The sequence below is a fragment of the Sylvia atricapilla genome, chromosome 6, assembly GCF_009819655.1.
Source record: "Sylvia atricapilla isolate bSylAtr1 chromosome 6, bSylAtr1.pri, whole genome shotgun sequence".
Taxonomy (NCBI): Eukaryota; Metazoa; Chordata; class Aves; order Passeriformes; family Sylviidae; genus Sylvia; species Sylvia atricapilla.
In genome coordinates, this window is record NC_089145.1 from 4,760,704 (window position 1) to 4,785,631 (window position 24,928).

The 24,928-nt window shown below is 40.4% G+C and overlaps 1 protein-coding gene across 1 annotated transcript in view; it reads left to right on the plus strand.

Annotated features, from left to right (window-relative positions):
* The window catches only part of MPPED2 (metallophosphoesterase domain containing 2), a 103,922-nt gene that overhangs the window by 57,413 nt on the left and 21,581 nt on the right, over positions 1 to 24,928 (plus strand). The window contains exon 4 of the mRNA XM_066320514.1: positions 591 to 816. Coding sequence (XP_066176611.1) covers positions 591 to 816 — 226 coding nt within the window. The remainder of the gene's footprint in view (positions 1 to 590; positions 817 to 24,928) is intronic.

Consider the following 24,928-nt stretch of genomic DNA (forward strand, 5'->3'; position numbering starts at 1 on the left):
TCTACTTGTGTGCTTTCTACAAGACATGAGATACTGCATAAACATGGTAACAATAATAATAATAATAATATAAGAGTACATTGCAAATGAATTGAAGCTTTGGGGAATAGGTCTTGAATAAATGCCACTGGAATACAAATGAATCCAAATAATTAAAAAACCCAAGAGGCCCAGCAGTGTGCTTTGGTGCTCTCAGGACACAGCTGGCAGGCATCCTGCAGTCTCTGGTCACCTGCCTGCTGGGACACCCAGGTTCCTCACCACAGGTCACCCCTGGGGACTGCTGGCCCTGTCCTGGGTTACAGCCTCATTGTCACATCCAGGTGAACAATCCAGCAGTGGCGTTTTGTGGCACCGTTGGAGCTGGTTTTGTTGAGCTCTGCAGTCCAGGCTCTGTGTGCTGTTCCTGTGCAGGTTTTGAGGCCGTTGCAGTGAGTGGAGGAGGAGCAGCATCAGTATCTTGTGCCCAGCATGGAGATGCACATCGGCCTCGGGTGTTCCGCTGTCGCTGCTAGCTGTCTGCTCATTGTGCCAGCGTCGCTGGTGTGGGAGGAAATGTGCTAATTAAGTCCTCTTTTTTGTTATTTCAGGAAACCTACCATATGAATATAAAATAGTGATTGCTGGGAATCATGAACTGACATTTGATAAGGAATTCATGGCAGACCTTGTTAAACAAGATTACTACCGCTTTCCCTCTGTGTCCAAATTGAAACCAGAGGACTTTGACAATGTTCAGTCACTCCTGACAAATAGTATTTACTTACAAGATTCAGAGGTAACAGTTAAAGGATTCCGAATATATGGTGCCCCGTGGTAAGTCTCAATTTAAACTTTCTTTGCTGTTTATTACTTGAACCCCAGCAGGAATCATTCCTGTTGAACGTGCATGAAGCTGATTTGTTGCGTTGCCCTGCAGAACAGCATCAGACTCAGCTGTAACCATTCTGAAACAGTTTCTGAAACAGTTGCTTTTCTTCTTCTTTTTTTTTTTTTTTTTTTTTTTTTTTTCTTTTTCTTTTTCTTTTTGGATAGATAATCTCTGTTTAACCACATGTATGAAATAAGACAAAAGGAACTGTTACTATTTCTATTCTGCTTGGTGAATGCACTTAAACTGTGGAGTCAATACCGACTCTGGATTAACTGTGGTGGCATTTTGGGATGTATTGGGGAACTCCATTACGTTCTATACTGCTGAGCTATTTTTATATCTGCTGTGCTAATAGATTAGTCTGGTGGCATTTCACACCCACACAGCATAAGGGCACAAGGCAGCAGGTGCTTTAAGCCTTATTTTTAATCAGTTTTAGGCATTGTTTTCTTTTGCTTGTAAAGTTGTGATAACAAAATTTCAAACCAGTTCTGGTCTCATTCCACCCATGTGTCAAGCATGTCATGCAGGAAAGATTGCTGCCCAGTTTTGTGCTAAGGAGATTCTTCCTTGTTTTTTCTACATGTCATTTAATTGTGATGCCTGACATCTTTCTTGGAGCCTTAGGTAGCGCTTGTTCTAAATTCTCATGCTAAGAACAGCCACAGCCCTTTCAGGCTTTACCAGAGGGACCTGAACTTGAGTGATGGTGATAATCATTCTGTTGCTTGGCATTCTCAATTGTCAGCAGAAGTACCGAGATGCTAATTTATGCACACCTATAAGAAGGGCTTATTCTAAGCTTATAGCTTATTTTTGATGTCAGGCTTGCTTTAAAGGTGAAAGTAGGAGAGGAAGGAGGGATGACAGGGGTTGAACCAGAAAATGGGACAAATCTGTACATGCATTAGAAATTTTCCCCTTCATCTCATCTTTACTGTCTGGGCTAGCAGACCCTGGTGATTGGTTTGACACCACACACGTCGACGCTTCTGACAATGCTTTGTCCTGATCACATTGTATACATTAGTGCTAGCTAGAAAACTCTGATCTAGCTTTGTATCTCACATTCTTGACTTGAGCTACTAATCTTTTAATTTAAATCATAGCCTTTAGCTACTAGTTTAAATCAGCCTGACATTGCTCAGCTAAAAAAAAACCCAGTAATGCTCTAAAATCCTGCAATATCAGCAATTTGGGAAAGATGATCTTAATTCAGGTTAGGAATCATCTCCTGAAATTACATTTCAAAGTAATTTTTTGTAATAGCAGCACAGAAGGCAGGGCACATCAGGCCATGGGTAGTGAGGTGAGTTGAGGCTTGCCTGCAGGGTGAGGAGCTGAGGAAGGTTTGCAGCTTTCCTGTGTGTACATCAGACTTGGAGGGCCTCTGCAGGCACCCAGCCATTAGGAAGTGTGAGCATATTTCCAAATTCATTTGGATCAGATTGACCTGAACTCAGCTTCCTGCAGCACTGCTGGGGAGACCTGGAGAGCACAGAATCCAAGTCTGGAGGAGAGTTGAGTTTGGTACTCTGAAAGGGAGAACCACGTGTCACACTTTCACTTTTACATTTATATGTACTCGCAATCTATCATGTGCTTTTTTCTCCTCTTTTCCTTCCCAAATCTGTGATGGAAATCTGTCATCCTTTTGTCTCCAGCTGCATTTAGAAGTTCTTTAAAATTGCAGGTGTACATGTGAATTTAGAATGTTTGTTGTGGAATATTAAGGGACATCACATCAAGGCACTGAGTTGTCTTAGCCGTAAAAAGTGAATGGCAAATGTAGCCTGACCTAGTCGTGGAAGACAAACCTGAATTAATCTTTCCTATAATCCATTGATAGCTGGACTTTTCTGATTAGTGATGCATGATAGATGAAGCTAGATTGTTAGAAATGGACGCTGAGCTCCAACCTAGTGCAGACTTCTCTCTCTTGAACAATATTTCGTTTGTGTTTAGCTGTGAAAAATTGTTGTCAATCACATTTTGAGCAACTGTTGGTGTGGAGTTGAGGCTACCATTTTGAATACAGCATTTTAGATCAATCAGCCAGTCTGTGTTGAGCAGAAATGTGGTACTGTCCATGCATTTCCTCTCTCCTCACTTCCCTCCCTTTTTTCGTAATTTTTTTAAAATAATGACAGTTTTTAGGAAATGTGAAAATTTACTCATCTTTTGTATTTTCACCAGTCTTTCAGAGGAAGGAAAAGCCCCATCAGATATTCGAAAAAATTAACTAATTTTGTTCTGTGTCTGCAAACTTAGACAGAATGACCAGACAAGCATTTTACCACTTGTTAAATTTTTATACTCTCTCCCCTCCAATCACGTCTTCCTCTATTCCTATAGCTCTTCCTATAACAAAAGGAAGAAAATTTGTGGGGTTTTGTATGTGTTTATGGCCTCCTTGCCCCAATTAGTTCTGTCACAGCAATGGAACACTGGTCATTAACCCAGAAGATGTGCCAACCCTAACATGAGATAAGTTGGCATGTTCAATTTATGTGCAGTTTTGTAAGTGATTCCGGAGGGGTGGGGGGGGGGGAGACCCTCTCATTTGCTGATAAAGCTACTGGTTTTAATTTAAAACAGAGGGATCAAACCAAGAATAACAGATGTGATTCTGGAGGTTTCAGCCTGTCAGGGGTTTCTAAGAAGTAATTGCCAGAGTACTGGGAAGGCTGGCTATAAGTCATCTATCTAGAAAATGTAAATTGCCAACTCAGTGTAAATACAGAAAAGAAATATCAGTTCATATTCATTACATGTTATTACTCATGGTACATCTAAAAGCTTTCTAAAGACCTAAGAGAATTCAAGTAGTGCCTCCTAACTTACAATTTAGCAGAATTTCTGAGTAAAAAATAACTTACAATACATGAGAGCATTCATGTGTATTTGCAATTGGAATGTGCGGTGGTGCATAACAACAGCCTCTAAGGAGCAGAAAATTTGAATTTAGCCTGATGCTTCTGAGAGTATTAAATGGCATTAGCTGGAGGGAATGTTGAAAAGAAGAGTATCAGCCCCTAAAAGAGAAAAGTGCAAGGGTGGGACATAAATCACATTCAGAGCTCTGCTCATTTTCTGAGGTGAAGAATGTAACTGACATTTTCACACCTTAAATAGGAGATTCTTTGATGTACCTTGAAGGAACAAAATGGCTGAAGATTTTCCATTTGGTCTATAGATAACAATCCACAAAAACATTCCCCTCCTTTCTCTTCCTTCTGACTTTGCCCTGTGAACCTGGCTTGTTTGGTGGGAAAATAATTGATAGTTTATGCAGTAAAAAATTCTGTAAGCTTCCAGTGAAAACGTTTTCTCCTTGGGAAATCTGAGATTGAGGTTTCTTATTAAACAGGACAGAAAATAAAACCAGTGATGGATTTATGAATTTTGAAATCTTAAAACTCCCTCTGTGAAGTAAACATAAGCATAACTCATACTGATGTATCTGTGAAAGGGTAAGGAGAGACAGTCTGTTTTTACTGCAGCTTTGGGAGCTGAATATGCATAAGTGAATTAGTGCAAGTTTTACTTAAATTCAAATGTTATTTTAAAATACATGTTGCTTTTTAAAATTATATTTGAAATTGTTCATCCATGCTAAGGGCTGAATTTACCGTAGTATGCTGTAGACATTTGGATACAAATATTCTCCCAATATGTGTTTTCTAATGAAGCTTTAAAAGCATTCAAACCACCAGAGAACTGCAGTTAACTGGAGCCAGAATTGGTTTAAACCACGTTTTGACAGAAACAATTGTTAAGGAAGAATATTTTTCGCTGTTTTATTTTGTTCTGCTGATCAGCTCTATAGGTAACTTCTGTGGTTTTTTGCTTGTTTGAAAGAGACAAGTAGTTGAAAAGAAAAAGTGTTCTGATATACTTTATTTTGTCTGCATTGAAATTTGTGATTCTTAGTTTTATGAATAATAAGGCAATGGGCTTATTTATGGATTTTAAATTCTATTCTGCATAAAAGATTCACAAAAAATGTCAAAAGCTTTAAGTGTAAAATAACCTAACAAAGCAATCCTTTACGTCATTTTTAGCTATGAAAGTATGTGAGCAAATTCCACTCATGTCTAACAGAATGAGAAGGAAAGCTGCAGATCTGGGGCTTTCAGCCTATGTATTTGTTTAGAAACCTGGAGATACATGTGTCTTTTCGAAGGAAGAAATATGTAGTGTAAAAGTTAATTCAGTACAAATCAATGTGAGTTAATGGTTAACAGAATCAACTTTATGGGGATAACTGAAAAGCACCGCAAAGGTAAAAGATGACAATCAATTATTTAAATAATGACTGAAATCTGTGATTTACATCATTGTGATGAAAATTAATTCATCCTGAATGAGGCTGGGAATAAAGCTCTTCCCCCCTGACAGGAACAGCAGCATTGTTCAGCAATATCCTGCACGTTTGTCAAGTTGTAGCTTGTTCGGGTCTCAAGAACAGAAGCACAAAGCTGGCCTCCCAGTTGCTTTTAATGAATACTAGTGGGTTTTTCCTATGTCCAAGAATTTGATCTGTAGGGTGATCCAGAGGTCAAGAACAAACAGCTCACTATCACTCACGTCTGCGGAGCCAAGGCTTTCGTTTGCTTTTTTTAGTAACTCTAGAGGAAGTGCCTTAACTCTTTTTCAGAAGCAAAGTTTTAATTGGCATAGATAATGCAACCTTAAGCAAGCAGAGACAGGTTCAGCTATCTCCTTTAAAAATAATGTTTGGTGCAGTCTTTTCTTTTTAGCCCGGTAAAAAATTTGGGGTGTCATCAAAATGATTTTACATCAAGTTTAAAATTATTTCTCTAACTCAATTTCTTGCTCTGCCTCATTTGCAATGATATTTTAGTACAAGCAGCTCGAAGTTAGTACTTCTGCCATATTCTGATCAGTGTTTTCAGACTCTCTGTTTATCCTGTCAGAAAAGTGTCACAGGGTTTTTTTTTTTTTTTCTTTCCAATTATAAGTTTTGTAATGCATCATGGATTTTGCTGACAGTCTTCAAGTTCTTGAAATAGCAAGCAAATTAACAGCAGATATTGAGCGTGAGGACTGGAAAACCAATTGGCAACTCACATGATGGGATTCAGATACACTGATGGGTTGAAATGGATCTCATTTCTTTTATTTTCATGGTCTTAGTTGGCAATTAGCTTGTGTCTAAAAAAAAGGACGGATAGAAATTGGGCTATTCAGCAATAAAGTTCTTCTCTGTCATTCAGTGGTGAGGAAACCAGGAGAGAGTGGACAGGACTGTGTCTGTTGCACCAGGTTTTCAGGAATTTTGGTGTTTATGCAGTAGAAGTCAGCAACTGAGAAAATTATTGGCAAAGACTGGAGTCTCCTGTCTGTATGTTAAACAAACACCACCACCACTGCAGCATGGTTGTGTTTAAAGGTGCAGGCTTCTGTTTCATTTTTCTTGGCATTTGTCCACCAGGTCTTTCAGTTTAGAATCGAAGAATGAATTCCCCCTGGTCTAGAATTGCAGTGGTTTGTTTACATTTTTTGCCTTGTTGGAATGTAGCTGATTTTTTCTTTGGTCTCCTTGATATCAGATTCACTTCCAAGTGAAAAATTGTCCTTCTTATTTTTAAAAGCTTTCTTTCTCTTTTTCTTTCTTTCTTTCTTTCTTTCTTTCTTTCTTTCTTTCTTTCTTTCTTTCTTTCTTTCTTTCTTTCTTTCTTTCTTTCTTTCTTTCTTTCTTTCTTTCTTTCTTTCTTTCTTTCTTTCAGTAGAGAGTGGGATGTTTGTAATTTTAAATAGACTCAGTCATAAGTAATTTTTAATACTGTGGTACAAACCTGCCCCATTTAATTCTTTGGACAGCTCTGCATCCTGGCAGTGGGACAGATCATGAAGTCTTGATCTTTTCTTCAGGCTTGACTTCTGCAGGAATAAGAACTTTAGAGTATTCATTACTAATGTTAACAAATAAACTGTGCCTATTTGTGAGTGGAAATCTAGCCAGTTAAACGAGACATAAAATGGTAGCTCTCCTAGCTCTTTTGAATCTTTCCTGATGTGGAAACAGGGATTTGAATTCTTCCACAGCAGTACAAACAAATGATTGTGGAAATCTGCTCTGAGTCTCTAATTCTTGCTCTGCTTTCCTGTATTCAGTTTTTTGCCCTGCAAAAAAGCAGAGGGCCAGAATGAGTGTGAGCTGTGGTGTTGGGGTGCTCATTATTTGTGGTGGCCGCCTCATTCGTGGGTTGAAGCATGGTTTGCTCAAACAGAAGGACATCTTGATAGACAAGTTGTGCTTATACTTGTAGTTTTGCTTTGATGGGTGGTTTTTTTACTTGCCAGGAACAAGCAGTTTGCTTTCCTTAAGCTGAACACTGGAATAACACAGTGATGACGTGGCATTCACGTGCAAGGAGCAGGCTGGAAGCACTGACACCCAGTGAGGAGTTACCAAAAGTAGGAAACAAAATACTACAAAACTCCTGACATTTTTAACTCTGTAGAATCAGACTTTGTCTCGGGAGGGAGTTTGAAGCCCCTTAAAGAATGGGAGCTGGGAAAGAGGAGTTAAGGCAAGAGTTAACCCAAATCTGGAGACAGGCTGCTCTGTACAGGGCTGGACTCCTTGCAGTGTGTTGATGCTTGCTTGAATGAATTCTCCCGTGCAGCTTCTGCACTTCAGGACTCCTGCTTTTCCATTTCCTTTCACCTGCACATGCACCATACCTCTTTGTGGTGGTCTGGTACAGAAGGGAAGAAAGACAAAGCTGAAAATACCATGCTCTTAAGGTTAACTGAAAAATTACTTCGCTCTAGGACAGCCACCTTCACGGCAGGAGAGTGGAGAAGTAAGAGAGGGGCTTCAGCTTTGACGAGCTGACATCAGAATGGATTTTGCATTGCGTGGTGCTCTTCAAGCCTCATTACTTTCATTACTTCATTTCCCCCATGCCCCAAGCAAGAAGAATTAGGGAGCAGGTGGATGCTTTGAGTGACAGGCAGAGAAGGCTGTTGGAGGATGTGTGGGTGAGTGCGATCAGGGCCTGGCTGCTTGGAGCACAGGGCAGGAGAGTTCAGGGCTCTCCGGCAGAGATGGGGAGCCAGAGGAGCCAGGACTCCACTGAGGCACTGGGTGGGATACCAAGACTTTGCTGTAGGGCAGGGAGATCACTCATGGGATATATCTGTGGGAGGACAAGGCCCGTTCTGTTGGTGTTGGGTCTGACTGAGCTGGAGCTGTTTCCTCACAGCACCCTCCCAGTGCCTTGGGAGCTGGAAAGGTGTTGGTAACACACCTGCGTTTTGGCTTCCTGGGAAGTGAATGAAATGAGGATGGAGGAGGTGTTAGGAAAGAAGGTGGTTGAGTATGTGAAACAGATGCAATCTACAAGTGGTTTTTTTCACAGTTCATCTATTTGGGACAAACAGGAAAAACGTGGAAGGATTTACACCGCAGGTAGAGTTGACGCGTAGAGCTCACATGATGTGATGGTGACAAAATGCAATAGAAATGGAGAAGCAATTATTTTTTATTTTATTTAAATCCAAAAGTAAGTCAAAAAGTAAGTGACTAGATTTTGTTAGGTCCCAGAGAAGGGTAAGATTTCTGATGACTGTCTTCCAGATGATTTGGGTCATATTTATCTAATACTTACTGATCAGTAATTTAACCCTGACATGTGTATAAAATGCTTAAAGTAATTCACAGAAGCTATGAAATAAAGCAAAAATTGCACATGCACTTTAAATAAGAAACCACTGATTGTGAATCTGAGCATAGACATAAAGGTCAAGAGTGACAACTACATTCATCAGATTTTCATGAAAATCTGTTCAGTAGAATAGATTTTTGCACCTTATTTCAGAAGTGGTCAACACTCATGGATTCAGTTGAAAATCAATGAGACCTGTGGGTATTTATAACCACCTCTAAAACATTTAGGTGCTGGTCTATATAATGGTTTGTGCACGTGTAAAATAGGAGGATTGCTGACATTTCTAACACTACTAGCTAAATATCAAAATCTCAGTGTGGCTGAGAGCCGCGTTTGCGATGCACGCACAGAGAAGGCCTAAGCAGTGGTTTGCAAGCAGGAAGATGCCAACAGCTTATTCCTTGTTCCTTCCCAGATGTGCCTGAGCTGCACAGACCCTTGGTGAGTTCAAGCGGTCTCACAAGCCCACAGCACCTTTGCTGCCTCCTCAGTTTGTACTGCACAGACAAGGACATCGTTTTTCAGTCTGCGTGCTCGGTGTACGTGGGAGAAAGCGCTGGGAGTTACTCCGTTCTGTGCTCCTCTTCAGCATTTCAGATAAACACTAAACAGAATATTCCTTAACAGATGTGCTTGGCTGTTTGCCTTCCATCCTGACCCTGTGCCCACGGCGACTTTGACAAGGGGAATAATGCTTCCCAGGAAGTGGTCTTGTGATGATTTGAAATCATCTGACAACTCTGCCGTCGTGTTTATTTTGCAAGTAATGCCAGCACTTGAGTTTTGTATCTGCAGATCTGGCAGCCTGTCTGTCCTCTGCTTCTGCAGAACTCTCACCTTCAGTTTTGCTGCTTTGGCAGCACTTGTAGGATGGGTAGAGCTGGCAGGAAGGTTGTGGGGTGTGGCTGTCCAGAAAGCCAGTTTGGTTTTGTACGTGGAGGAATCAGTGTGTCTCACTGACAAAAGCAGGTATTTGCAGCTGCTAACTGTATGAGTCGCTTGAGTCGGGTTTCTTGGTTTGTACCTTGAGAATATGCTTACTGTTGTGTATCACCTCCAGTTTTATATAAGTAATACATAAAGGAAGCTTTATGTAAGAAGGAAGGCTGTCTCTCAGTCTCCTTTTCCTGGCACAGATTTTAATGCATCTTGTTTTCAAAACTGGGAATGCAATAAATTTCAAGAAAGGTGTTCTCTTTAACACTTCTCTTGATGTTCCATCTGGGCTGCTTGGGACACTTCCATGGCCTGCACTGCAAGAAAAAGGAGAAAGGCAACCTGAGTTGCTTGTCTGAAAGCTGTAGACCTGAAGTGTTCCCATTTTTAATGGATGCCCTAAAACACTGTAATCTCGAGCTATGGCTCCCTGAATTTGGTTTTTCAGTTTTTAGTAAGTTTGGCTCCTTCTTCTCTTTATGAATATAAGTTTTGTGTCTCTTGAGAAATCTGCAAAGTGCCATTTTAAGGAAGATTGTCTTCCATTGCCTAACCTGCAGATCCTTTTTTATAAACTTCTAGATCTTTAGGGTTCAAGAGCTTATCTTGCTGCATGTATAGAGGTGGAACATTTGGAAAAGCTTAGAAAATGACAGAGTAAACCAAGTATAGATCACTCTGCACAGCTCCTTGCAGGGCCAGATGGGGTATGTGGCATCTCTGCTGGGCTGTAGCATCTGGTCCCGTATTGCAGGGTTTGTGTAAGAGTCAATTCCCTATGTGCCAGTATTGTATTTCTGATCCACATATGTATAGCTGAAAAGTATAGTTGCTACAAACTTTAGGATCACCTGATATCAACCTAGAAATTCAAGTGACCCTGAAAGAGTAAGATGAAGGTGTGATTTGTTTCAGAGAAGTATTTTGTCATTGTTTTGTGGATTTTGGAGATAGAATATTCAGAGATACATAGACTGATGGTTCATCTGGAAATGAGCTGTTCTAGCACACAACAGCAAGACCTTGCTGTAAGGATGTGCCTTTAGCTGATAATTACTAGCAGTCAATCTGCCTGGAATGTACACCTTTTCTTATTTATATTCCAGTCCTGTAACCTTCCCTATTCTCTTGTGCCTTTGTTCTATTAATCTACAAAACAGGGCTTGACTTGTGATTAGTCCTCAGAGGTTGTTTCTATTAATCAGGCTGCAAAACAGGTCTACTTGGATGTTCTGTTGCAAGTGCTTAATGTGCTTTCCTCATCAGCCCGCAGCACAGAGCTGCTGGGGGTGTCTTAAATGGCAGTGAAATCAGTGAGGTGTCTGCTGCACTTCCTTTGCGTTTACATCTTGATTTTGTTGCTGTAGGAGGGGGGAAACTGGAGGGAAATAATTGCAGTCCTACAGAAATTGCATAATAAGTGACATTTGTGGCTAAATATTGCAGGACAGGTCCTGTCACAGCAGAACCACTGGTTACCTATGTTTTGAATGTGAAGAACCTGTCCAGTTATAAGTGTGGGGATTAAAATTCAAACTTTGCTCACAGGTTGGACTAAGTGTTAAACTCGTTGTAGAATTTGAGGGATAGGTTTATCCCCATAAGATTCAGAGGGTCATTTAAGAGAATATGTATTTCTCTGCAATAGGCAGAAATACAGAGAGATTTTTTTGTGAAAAAAAAAAATATATATATATATAACAAAATAATAGTCTGAGAGCTGGTTTAACAAAAAAACCAAACCAAACCAAACAAACAAACAAAAAAAACCCCCACAAAACAAAAAATCAACCAACCAAAGAAGAAAACAACACTCCAAACCGAACTATTTGTAACACTTCAGTTATTAGAACTTACCATAAAATTTGAATGATAAACAGCATGTGTAGTGAGAAACTAATCTAGTTTCATTGTAGAAGAAACTACTAACTATAAAAATACCATGATTTATTCTTGTAATTAAATGCAGTGTTTCGTGCCTGTAGGAGGAAAGTACGTACTTTAAAATGTATCAAAGGAAACAAACCAGATCACTCGTTATTTTTTTTTCTGCATTGTTCCTTTGGCTTTTGAATTTATTTTTTGAAGTTTTTGTTATGTTGATGACGTAGCCCTTAGCCAGCTCAGTGAAGGCTGCCACTGAGCTAAAGAACTGCTGTCTGGGAAAAACACTGGCCCCAAGGCAGCAGGGTTTGTCTCAGCTGCTTTGCTCGCCTCTCACTATGCTCGTGCCTGTTTTTTCTCTATTCCCACGGCACGTGCATCAATTTCTCCAGCTCACAAGCTGAAATTACCAGCCTCTGCAAAAGTGGCCCAGGCGTGATGTCCAGTGACATCTGCACGTGAGCCCTTGTTGGCTGTGCTGAGAGCCGGTCCCTTATGGCTCCGTGCCATCATCCAGCTGCTGATTTGAAGAGCTTTGTCCTGCCTGCCCCCAGCTACAGAGGGCTTGGTTAGGCTGTGGCTTTGTCCAGTCTGGCCTGCTGTGGCCTGAGGAGCGGGTTTAAGTGGTGGTGTGACACGTCCCTCCTGGCTGACACGGCGCCGCTGGGGACATGGCGCACGTCAAGCGGCGCAGCGAGCGTCTTGTGCACACCCAAGGGCCCCGTTTCCCAGCAGAAAGGCTTCCCAAACCAGCTGTGCTTTGTAAACTCAGCCTGCACCGAGTGCCTGCAGCTGGGGTTTTGGTGTGCCACCACCTTGTCCCTGGGGCACACCCTGAGTGCTGCAGAGGGCTGACCAGCGGACTGGGACAGAGAGCCAAGCCATTTCTCAGAGGTTTTAGTCACCTAAATTAGTGACTTGGACAGCTTGGACTGTCCAAGGTGACTTATCCCAGTTCTAGCCATAGTTAGATAATGCTTTTTCAAAGCCACCACTGCGCAATTTTACATATACTGTTCTTAATAGGAATAGAGAAGAAATAGGGTTTCTAACATGGTTCTCTCTAAGTTAAATTCCTTTTGGTAATTTCATTTTCACCAGCTATTTCTAGATTTTTTTTTTTTTTCCTTACTTCTTTTTTCCTCCCTCCTTACCATTTTCCCAATTATCAGAGAAATCAGTCTTTCTGCATTGATTCATTTCGACCAGAGTCTGGAAGGCACAGGGAATCAAATTAACTAATATTTTACTTTTGCATGTGATTAATGCTAATGCTACAGAGAAGAAAATACTTTGCTGTGATTTAATTTTCATTCTCCAGTTGAATCCCAGTGATTTAATTTTGCAGAAGGTTGTCTCTCTGCTTATTGTCTCTTAAGGAATCACAGAAGTTAGAGATGGAAAAGGCCTACTAAATCATTCTGCTATTGCAGGGTTGTCTCCTACACTATATTTTTGAATATTATGCCCAGTTTTAACGAATGCGGAAAAGCAGTTTCAGTTAATTATTTTTGAGATTGTACCTCAGTGTAGTGAAGATGTTACTAATGGGAACTAATATTCTGCTTATATACTTCCTATGTTTATTTTATTTTTAAAAAATACACATCATGCTGTGTTTGATGAGATGAGCCTAAAGATTTCTTGTACCCTTCATGATGTTACTTTTCTAGCCTTGTGTCATTTATTTTATACCCCCAGTCCTTTCAGATTTTTCTCTTTTCCTCTTTGTTATTTCTGGTGAGGTGTCTGCATTCCAAGGTATTGGTTTTTGGTTAGTTGATTGGCTGGACTGGTTTGGTTTGTTGTTGTTGTTGTTGTTGTTTTTCAAATTTTCACAAGAGGCATAGAACCAAATTGCAGAATTCTGTTTACTGTATGATGAGGGGAGATCCTTGGCTGCTTGGAGCACTGATGACGGATGGTGGCTGTGTTTCACTGCTTCTGCAGGAAGTCCAGGCTTGCATCACACCATAATGTCGTGGTACAGCCACACGTGTAGCCCAGATCATCTTATTCTTTTCCTCATTCATGTTGCAAGCCCATGCATAATTTGCTGTCAGCTGCTGCCCCTGGGTCTTTTATTTTAGCTAAACAGGTTTGGGTTTCTTCCTCTCACTCATTATTTGTGATTTTCAATTCTCTTCAGATGTATTAGCCTGCATTTTTTCAGAAGGAATCCCCTTTTCTTACTTATCTCAGTGTTTCTATCCTCCTTTGGCATAATTTCTTTTCCCACTGTCATGTTTATAACACTTCTGACTATATTGAAATCTGTGAATTTAATTAATGCACTGTTTACCCGTTCTTCCAGATCATTAATAAAGATGTTAAATAAAACTGATCCTAATACCAATCCCTGTGGCAATCTGCTAGCACCTCCCTTGTGCTGCTGCAATCTATTTATTTATAGCCCTTTAGCCACTATTCAGCCATGTGATAGTCCTCACAAGCAAGCCAATTTTAGGGTTTTAAAAAGGGATTGTGTCACATTTTTGCGAAAGTCTGGCTTGATACAATCTACTATATTATTTTAATCTACTGACTTGGCTGAATTTAATATATGTACAAGAATTAAATGTGATGAAATCGAGCTGTAGTTTTGGAGCACTTTGAGATCTTGGCAGCTGAGTAGCTATAATTCTCCTTTCTTAGAGCAATTACACCTCCTCCACCCCCACCCACCCCACACCCCAGTTACACCATAATTTTATTCTGTGCTGCATTTAGACTTACTAGGAGAAGCTTCTCAGTATTGCTCCGTAATTCACGGTGTACTGATCACTGCCGTGTTCCTCACCAGGATTTGATTTTAAATGCAGAACTACTATAGATGGAATTGTTCTATTAGTATTTGAATTGTCTCTTGACAGTTTGAACTGTCTACTGTTTATTTGTCTGCAGTATTTGTTATTTTGTAATTATATATATATATATATATATGTAAGTATACATGTCTATTCGAAATTTTATTTACGTGTTTGCAAATGCAAACTCTTGCCTTAATTTTAAGTGCACGCTTTCATCCTTGTGAAATTTGTAAGATTTATGTGTTTGCTTAAGTTCAACATGGGTTAAGGGCTTTCTTGCTGTGAAGCTTGGGGTAATATCAGTTGTTTACAGCACACTGAATTTGTATTTTGTTTAAATTCGAAGATATTTAAAGTGGAATAGGAAAAATTTTGTGCTTCACAACTTCATCGTGTGCGTCAGTATAAACTTGAATAACCAGTTGTGCCATCCAGCAATTGAATGACACCAATCTTGTGAAATTTCACTTCCTCTTACTATGTTTGGCTTGATTTTACAAACTGTGTGCAAACCCCAGGTTTTACTTAATAACTGTAGTGTGGAGAACTAGGTTATGCCACCTTGGGTGGAATGGCATGCTCTGCAAATCACCTCTGAATCATCATCATCTGGGATAAGGAAAAGGTGTTAAAATCTGGGTCAGAGGCCTGATTTAGGTCTGTGCTAATCCAGAGCTCTTCAAGAGCACTAAACTTGTCACTGCCTCCTGCCTGGGGAGGGCTGGGCAGCTCTGCAGTCTGAACAGTGGTGCTGTGCTTGGAGCCAGGATTTCTTCCCTTTCCCTGAGCAATGAGATGCTGCCTTCAATGACTTTAATCACGGGGATTTTGGTGTCACCCTGCAAGCACTTCAACACCACTGAAACTGGGGAGAGGAAGGTGGATTGGAACACTGCTTAATGTCAGTTCCAGTGTCATCCTGAGTCTGAGCTGTGCCATATCACCCCTTCACACAGCTGCCTCCAAGTCAGCTGGGTCTCTGTTTCATTCTCCAGAGTACAGTTAGGCAGTGTGTGCTCCAAATTATGAACTGGCCAAGTTTATACCAAGTAAATGCTTTGCATCTCGTTATTGCTTTGCTTTGGCTTGGGGTTCAGGGGCTTGATGGAGTTCTAGTGTCAGGTACACCAAAATAGGATTTACTGCCTTGTTCAATGATGACTTCAGAATAGAATTAGTACTTCAGTAAGAACTGCTGATAATGTGGCAGATGTCCCATCTCTGGAAATATTCAAAGCCAGCTTGGATGGGGCCCTGAGTAACCTGTTGAAGGTGTCCCTGCTCATTGCAGGGGGGTTGGACTAAATTTTGGTGTGTGACGTGCATTAAATTGGTACAGACTGTATGTAGTAAGAGATAGAACTGGATTTTTAAAGTTTGTTTGCAGACTGCTCGGCAGCTGCTGTGCATGCCTTCAGTTTGGAGAAACATGTGGGTGCCAGAAGGGTGGAGCATGTGGATGAGGGAGCAGGGAAGGGGAATCCCAGCTCCAGCACCGTCTCCTTGTACAAGGTGCAGGAAATAACTGGCTTCTTTGTTTAATTTCTCCAACTACAAAATAAGGCTAGTAACACTTACATGATTTCCATTCAGACAGGAGTTTCAGCACCTGAAGCACTTTGAAAGTGTCAAGTATTGTTGTGAACTTATTTTTAGCAAGGTGATCCCAACAAGGTCCTGAGCAAATGCAAGACTTTCCTCCTTGAATGATTTCGAAGGAGCCAGAGGGAGTGTTTGCCCCTTGAAGTCTGTGTGCTTGCTGGGGTGCTTGGCTGGATCCTGGCACTGGAAAGATAAGTAGGTGTCTATTTTTTGCAGGATAAGAAGGGGCGTATTTGAGATACTGTTGAAGTGGAATAGATAGCTGTGTTGCTTGAAGTGGGAGCTGATAACGTGTGATTTCAGGACACTTGAAGCCCTCTTCTCCAAAAGAGGAAGGTTAATAAAAACTGTGCTCTGAGTTTACTTCCTGAAATTCCTGGTTTGGATGGTAAATGCATCACTCATTAAGACTTAGTTTATTAAGAAAGACTGAAAGAATGCAGACGGGCTTCTGTCTGTCCTGAAGTAAGTGGAGTCAGGAAAGCCATCTGACACAGAAATCCTGTGCTCTCCTCTTGCTGTCCAGCCCCAGCAGTGGTGGGCTTGTGTGCCCTTCCTGCAGAAACTCTTCCTGGGCTAAGCCTGTGCCTGACTGACTGCTGAAAACTTCATCTCCCAAGGCACACATGAGCTGACAAAGATGTGGACAGTGCCAGCCTTCCTCTCCCCACCCCAAACTCCAATTCCAGACCATTTGTTTTCCCACACAGCTGTTGTGATGCTGTGTATTTTTAAAATACACTCACCTTGGCACTGGTTATCTGTGGGGAAGATCTTGAGACTTCAGAGGAATTTAGGGTGGGCCACACGTGAGCACCTCTGGGAAGAAATCCACCTTTGTATCTCACAAAATAATATGAATATTCATTCCTACCTACTAATAACCACCTCCTGCTCTATATTTAAAGTCAGACTAAGAGTAGAAGATTCAATCTTCAATGAGAAGCACTTATCAGGTATATGAGCAAAGAGTCCCGCCGTCCAGGCAGTGAAAACCGACACTGCTTCTTACCTTCCATCAAAAGCCCTGTTGAAATGTAGGGGCTGTTATTGTATATTTATCCAGGCATCAATCACAATCAAGCCTCCTGCTAGTTCATCTGTAAGGGCATTGTAATCCTATTTTTATCAGTTCCTTCCTGTACAACAGACAGTTAAAATAGCAGGAGTAGGGGTCACAGATATCTTAATGGCTTGGGTTCCCAGAGATATCAGTGACCAGAGGAAGAGTTTTGCCGAAATTTCTTCCTGAGCTGATAAGGTGGATAAACAGGGCTGAGGTACACGGCGAGGGCTCCATAAGGCAAGGCAGCATTGCTTAGAGAAAAAACCTGGGGAGCAGATGGACAAATAAAATGCTACTGTTTGAGGAAGAGGTCTTCCTTTTTTGCAGGGCGGGATGTGTCAAGCCTAAGTGATTTCTGTAATTAATGGAACTCCCGGTTTTGCTATTTTACTACTGCAAAATCTACAGGTGATTATTTATGTGAAGAAAATTGAGTGTCAATAATTGGCAACGTGTCATTTTTTTTTCAACTTGGGACAGTGGGCTGCTGACTCTTATTTAAGTAGCAGCATAAAAATATAATACATTAGTATTTTTACTCTTCCCTTTGTATAGACACTTAAATATTTGCTTATTATAAAGTGATGAATTATGCTTTTTAATCTCTTTTTTTTCGTGGATTCCAACTGTCCTTTGATGCAAATTATTAGACTTAATTTATAAATGAACACAGAGAATGTTTTAAAATGCATTTTTTTACCAGAATGAAAACAGTTAAGGACTTGTAAAGGCATAAGGAATAAGTTCATTACAGCAATTTTTATCTTATAAGACAAAATATTACCTTTGTCTCAGCTTTCTAAACTAATCTATTGTTCCTGGTCAAGCCAGTCTTTTGAGATTACAGAGATAATGGACACAGTGTTCTATACTTTGTTTTTATTCATAAATTGTAGATGGTACTTTTCCTTTTTTGATTCCCAGTTTTTTGGGGATTTTTCCTTTTCGTTTTAATCAAACATTAGCATGCACTACTTATATGAACTAAAATAAAAAATGCATTATCTTCCAGAAAAGCAGAAATTAATTCTGTAAAAAATTTTCCAGCAATCTGTAACTCTTAAGAGTTTGTTTGAAGACTTTTCAATCAAGTGGCTTAACTTTTAACTCTAGGAATAAGCAAATATTGTTTATTTTGTTGGATATTGATGATCATATTATATTATTGTAAGTGTAAACTTCTTGTGGGTAGTTACATCTTTAGGGTAAATATTCAAAACAATTAGCTGTCCAAAACAGTGAAAATGTACTTTATACGAACTAGAATTTGTTATGTAAAAACTCAAAATAAAAACCCACTTGAATTAAATCAGAAATGTAAGTTTGTCTTGCTACCACCATTTGGTTTCTTTTGGATCTTAATTTCTGCTGCAAGTCTGTGAAGAGAAGCCACATGTCAAGCTACTCCTCTCCTTACTGTAGTCTTTTTTTCCCCCCATTGCACCAGGGGTGGCAGCTGCTTGGGAACCTTGGGTTTATGTTTGGCTGCACAATCTGAGGAGTTTGCACCAACAACGTGCTGAAGATTTTACGTGGGGTGCCACCATTATTTCTTAATTTTAACTGCTGGTTATTCTAATTTTGTATTCCAAAACATCCTTTTCCATGGAAACTTATTTAAAATAATTCGTGCAAGAAAGCAACCAAGCAGTAAAGTCCAGAATGTTTTTGGAGACTTAGTGCCTTTTTCAAGCAATAAAAGAGCAGAGGCATCAGCATTCTCCCACCATGAGCAGTGAAAACCAGCAACAAATAATAATGAGCCAGCCCACTCACAGCAAACAAACCCTGCACACACAGTAGGCTAAAATTCAGTATTCCTCTGCTTCTGGAGCTCTGTGATGCTTTCTGGAGCACAGCTAATGCCAGCAGAGATTAGCACCATGGGCTCGTGTCCAGGGGCAGCTTCTGGAAAGCTGCAGTGCTCTTGGCAGTCAGAGGGAGCTCCTGGACATGGATGGTGCTGGTGCTGATGAATTCAGTGCACTGGGGCTGACTGCAGTTCAGTCTTCCCCAGGGATTTCTCACAGATATTCTTGTTGGCCTCATTTATGTCTGTAATGGAAGGCCTCTGTGGTTTTCACCCTACCTTAAGCTGCACCTGGGCAAGTTAAGCCTGGATATTAGGGAGAATTTCTTCACAGGAAGGGTGATTGGCCACTGGAATGGGCTGCCCAGGGAGAGTCACCATCACTGGAGATGTTGGAGAAAAGGCTGGATGTGGCAAATGGTCTGGTTGATGAGGTGGTTGGTCATAGCTTGGACTCCATGAGCTCAAGAGTCTTTTCCAGCCTAGTTAATTCCGTGATTCTTTCATAGGCACTGGCCTTTCAAACAGAGGCATCATGCTGAATTGTGGATTGAAAACCTTAGATAATCAGAATTTTGTAGCAGCTGACCTTACAACGTGGGCAATTAAATCTTTCTGTTGAGGTTAGGTCAGGAAGAAATTCTGCCCATTTACAGTAATCTAGGTTTTCCTTTTGTTGCTCTTCTTAACTATCCTTTCAAGAGGTATTAATCATTTCTGGAGGTGTGGTATGTAATTTAATTTAAAAGTTGGTCTGATTTTTTTTTTTCTCTTCAAGTGACAAGAAGGTGAATATCAGCTTGAGCAAAGATGTTATTCTAGTTGGAATAAATAGTGGGGGTGGAGGGGGTTGTGACTTTCCTGTCACAGCTTTCACTTTGGTCCTAATAATATTGCACTTTTTTCTCACCTCAACATAGTTGTTATACTTCAGGTGAATTCATTTTTATTTCAGAAGAAGCTGACAAGAAAGGGCAAACTTTGCGAAGGAACAGAAACTGCTCATTTTGATATTCTGTCCCAGCAATTAGATTTTTTATTTTTTTTTTTTTTATTAGCTTGGTGATGCCTTAAAACAGCTGCCTTCAAGGCAGCAGAGCAGCACAGGGAGCGCAAGATGTGTGTTGTGCTGCTGCTCCATGGCTGCTGAGCAAACACACTGTGCCTGGGGAGCTGTGCAGGGGGGAAAGGCTGGAGCTAAAACTCCCAAGGAAAGGCTGCACGCTGAGGTTTCTGTGCTTGATTTCTCAAACAGGAGATGGGGTTGCTGCAAATAGGCAGATGAGTCTGTCCTGCAAATTGTGGGGTGAAAAATGTCACTTGTTACAGGCAGCTCCCTTGAGTGAGTGTCAGTAATTGTGTTTGCGGAAACGTAGCCTTGGGTCTCCTTCCACTCCCTTGCTGTGTTTTCACTATTCATATCTACTCTTTTACATTTTTTATGGGAATTTTATGAAAAGAATGGGTAACACGCCACTAATCCTTCGTGTAAAATTTTACTACCTCTAAAGAGAGTGTTACTTTGTAAGCAAAGTGGGGTCCAGAGCTTATGTCCATTGACTTCTGTGAGCATTTTGTCTAGTCTTTCTGATTCCACCTTTATGGATTTCCAATGTTTTAGTATCATTGTCATTAATGAAATGTGTTTTGCAATAACTCTGCAGTAAATGTCTTGTCAATATTCACCTCAATTAAATCTTGATCCGCTTTAAATCGTTGGGCAGACCTCTCCTCATTTCAGTGGGAGATGAATTCTCAGTGTAAACGACTGTCAGATCTGGGATGAGAAGACAGAGGAACGTTGTTCCTCTTCCCCCTGCCCCCAGGATAAACAGGGAGACTGTTTTGATACATTTTGCAGTCAAGCAAAAGTTTAAACCTTGTATAAACCTGGCCTTGTGTGCCTGGTGTTCTCCAGCTAAAGAAAGCCACTGTGCCTGGGGAGGTTTTGGTAGACACATGCCTTAAAGTGAAATGGTGCATTATAAAACATGGAAAATGGCAAAGTGCATTTACCCACGTGCACTGCACCAACAGACTGCAGGGATTTTCACTCTGCTCGTGCCAAAGGAGACCCTTTTGGCTGTGAAGTGATATCTGATTTTGGTATCACGCTATAGAACATGGCACTTATTATAAATAAATGTGCTGTTCGTCATAATGAACTATCAAATAATTACCCTATGTGAACTGCTTTTCATAATTTAGTATCTTTAAATATGCTAAAAAGTATATCTGCTCCCATGAATACTGTGAGCAGAAGGCCCTGGTAATTAAGTCATTTTCTCTTTGGGAAGAATAGAATTACCATCTAAAATATTTATAGGAAATATTTCAATGACTGTACCAAGTTCATTTTGAAATCACCATTTCCTATAGCTTGAGTTCAGCAGCAGTTAAAATATCTTTGTATAACACTAGAAGAAGTTAAAAGTGTTATTGGTCTCTATTTTATCATAAGTTCTATTGTCAATGATAAAATTCCCAAATGTACCAAATAGAGAAGAAGAGACAAGGAGAGCAGAAAAGAGACACTAGATTTTTGAATTAAGAAAATGTCTGATTAGTAAAGTTTGTGCTTGAAATGTAGAAAAGTTGAGAAAAAAAAACAACTAAGATGACCAGAACTTTTGGTTCTGAGCTACAAAATCGGCCTAGAACTCAGGAGATGCATTTTTCAGCCCTAGATAACTTTCTGACTGTGGTCCTCTTAAGTCTCATCCAAAGCTCATTGAAGCCAATAGGATTTTCCCACTGATCTCAGCAGGCTTTAAATCGTGTGCTTGATCCTGAAGTTCTTAGACAACAGATGAGAAAAATTTCAGTACTGCCCTTGGAATTCTGCCTGGCTCAGGACTGCAGATTTACATAGTGAAATGCAGCATGCAGGCTCAACTGTGTCTCCATCTCCATGCCAGCTTGGGCATCTAAACAGCTCAGAAAAATAGATTAGAGTCTCCAGGCCAGTAAGAATTTGAAAAAGGCTTTTTCTTTATGTCTCCAAAGGGTCTTTCATTGCAGCTATAGTCTGAAAAGTCATGTGAATGCTGTGTTTTCCATGTTTTTCAGCATTTCGGTGTATTATTTAAAGAACTTCCTTACAATGAGCTGGTTATCGGTTCATTATGCTGATGAAGAAGAAAAGATTAAGGATGAAAGTCAGCTCCCTCTGAAATCAGTAGCATTTGCTCCTCAGTTCTGTAAAGAAAGGATGTAATTTCAAAAGTTAGTTTGGAAGACAAATTCTTTCCCATAAAGGCATGGGCAGTAAAGTTCCATACTGGAGGACTAAATTAATAGAGTACCCTTCTAATTCTGACTGGTCTTCAGCCATACAGTTACTTGTTGGAGATGTAAACACAACCATTTGAAACAGTATGTGAAATTCCTCTGAATTGCTTAAAGCCTATCAAAACACTCAATAAATAATTTTAATTCAAAAAGAAATTGTTTTTCAATTTCTGTTTGTGTTTGTGATGCAGCCCAATACAATGATGCTTTGGGAAGGTTAGGGGAAACATCTAATCCACACTCCACCTTTATAATAAACCTATTTATAATGTGGGTTGAAGAAGAGAGCTTTTTAAGTTAGATTGTGTGGACTTGAAAGCATCCATGCTGAATATTTTATGTGAAGCTTGTCAAGGGCCCTTGCTAAAATAGCTTAAAAGCAGTATCACAGTTGCCTTCTTATAAGCATTGCACACAAGAAACATGCTGAAGGGTTTTCAATATTGCCAGAAGTTGATAGATATATATATTTTAGGTGTCAGATTTTATGTGCTGTATATATATATGTGTGTGTGCTCATGTGAACAAACACCTATCTCACCACATTTTTGCAGCAGCTTTATTTTATATAATGTATGATGTCCCTTAAGGTACAGTAAATTTGGGGTTGAAGGCTTGATATTGTTTTTTTTTAATTTTATTTAAAAGTTAGAGCTAAAACTAAGCAAGGGTTCCTCAGCTCCCTGTTTTCATTAAAGGAGACCAAAAGCAGCACCTGCAATCCATCCCAGCTGCTTTATGTGAACTAGTTGTACCCTTTGGCAAAAGGGCTTGTCTCTGTTGCCCACATTGGAGCCAAGGAAACTGCCTTGCACCAAACATTTGACTTCTGAACAGCTGAATTTAGCTCCAGTGTTCAGAGACTTGCACACACTGTAGCTAATGAAAACAGGTCATATTTGGTCCTGATGCACTATAAGAAATAAAGCTACCTCTGTAAGGGTATCAGAAAAGTGGTGTAAGCATTGCAAAATGTTAAAAATGACTGACAGCCATGGCTTGTGTTTTGAATTAGTTGGCTAATGCATTGGCCAAATACATGTTGCAGTTAAGTCCATGACAGTGAGTACTGCTCTCCCTTTTTATAAATCCATATCTGCAGGCAGAAGTGCAGCTGCTCTTAACAGTTTGATGGACAAAGTTTGGTAGGGCCTGTATGTTTCCATACACAGAGTGTGTCAGACTATTTCAACATGCCAAATCATCGTGCTGATCTCACTGCTTGATTGCAATTGCACAGCATATTCTGGAGCCCCTCGTTGACATCTGTCTGTTGGAAGACACGAAAAATACATGGGCTGTGTTGCATGTGAGTGTGCCTCTGCACACGTGCATAGAGGTATGTAGCAGATGTTGAGGCTGCTCCTCTAGTTTTCTCTTTGGTTTTTAAAGAGTACTTCGTTCATGACTCTTGAATGAGAAATTTCTGAGGAAGTGTTTTTAACCACTGGAGTATTGTATAAACTGAAGTCACCATCCCAGCAGTCTTCCCTTTGCCCTTTTTTATTTTTTTTTAGCAAGGGAATGCTGAGCTAAGAAAATGGCTCTGGTGATGGGTCTCCAGGGGGCAGCTGTAATCTCCTGCATCCCTGGAAGAGGAAGGTTTCAGATGGATCCCACTGTGCTCTGAAAGTATATCCCCAAAATATGGTCTAACTCAGTCGTATCATCTCAGTCATGGACAATTCTGGCCATCTGGGGCCTCGGTTTTGTACTTTTAAAGGAAAGAGTTGTTTAGATTAACTTCTTCAGGGGAATGTACCAAAATATGGTGCAGAACTGGATTTTTCACTCTACCTTCTACTAAAAAGTTTCTTTCCTAATGCTTGTAAAAGACATCATGGTGACCTCTGGGTTTTATTGTGCTAGTCAAAATGATTCCTTCTGATGATAAAGGCAGGAGGAGGCTGAGTAACAGCTTGTGTTAGAGAATAGAAGGCAGCAGGGCCTTATAAAGAGGGTAGCATGCGAAGTTTTAAAGTGGATGCTGCTAATAGAAATACATCTTTTTCATATCTTCTGTGCTCTCAGAAGCAAAGCAATATCAGGGAGCAGGACAGCAAGAGATGACTTATTGAAAAATAAATCATGGGTGAAATTTCGAGCTCTGACTTGGGTGAGAGCAGCATTTCACACACGCTGATCCCAGCTCGGGGTGTTCCTGGGTGCAGGTTGCTGCATACCAATGCTCCCTGCTCCTTTTTGGCACCACACAGAAGGAGTCTCTGCAGCTTTGCCTGTCTGGTGAGGCGAGGCAAACAGGAGTGGCAGACTGAGCAGTGACTCAAACGGGAGAGAGTAAGCAATATCCAGGTGTTAATTGGTAATATAACCCCATCTAGTTTTCTTCTACTGGTTGTCAGCTCTATGACATGAGGAAGCCTATATAAAGGAGTTGCCTGTTAGAAGCAGAAGAGTATTATTTCTCTACACCAGGAAAAAATGATTTAGCGAAGAGAAACCCTAGTTCACAGTTTGGTCTTTAAGTTGTTCTTAGAACAATTCACTATAGCTGATAGAAATACTAAGTTAGGGCACTGAACAATGTTACTGTGGTCTCCTCCCCACTGCCACTGAAGGGATGTCTGTAGGTTCTGAAGGCCCTGTGAGCATGAGGCATCATCTCTTACAAAAATGTTTTCTGAAGGATGCTTATTTTTTTTACGGCTGCCATCTAGGTCTCCGTCTATTAATCCACATAAAGTATGTGTTATGGCCACGTGACTTGATCCCCTGTATCCCAGGGTGTTCACTGCTGTCAGTATCTGATAACCTGTGGTAATAAAGTAAAAAATATTTCCAAGATTTGACCCTTAGTGGTGTTTTATAATAAAGGGAGTGTACATATACACACGTACAAAGTTTTCTTATCTCATGCTCTATATTTCAACCTGCGTGAAGTCCCATTACAGAGCTTCCCCCTGTTACCATCAATACCTGGGAGGGTGCCAG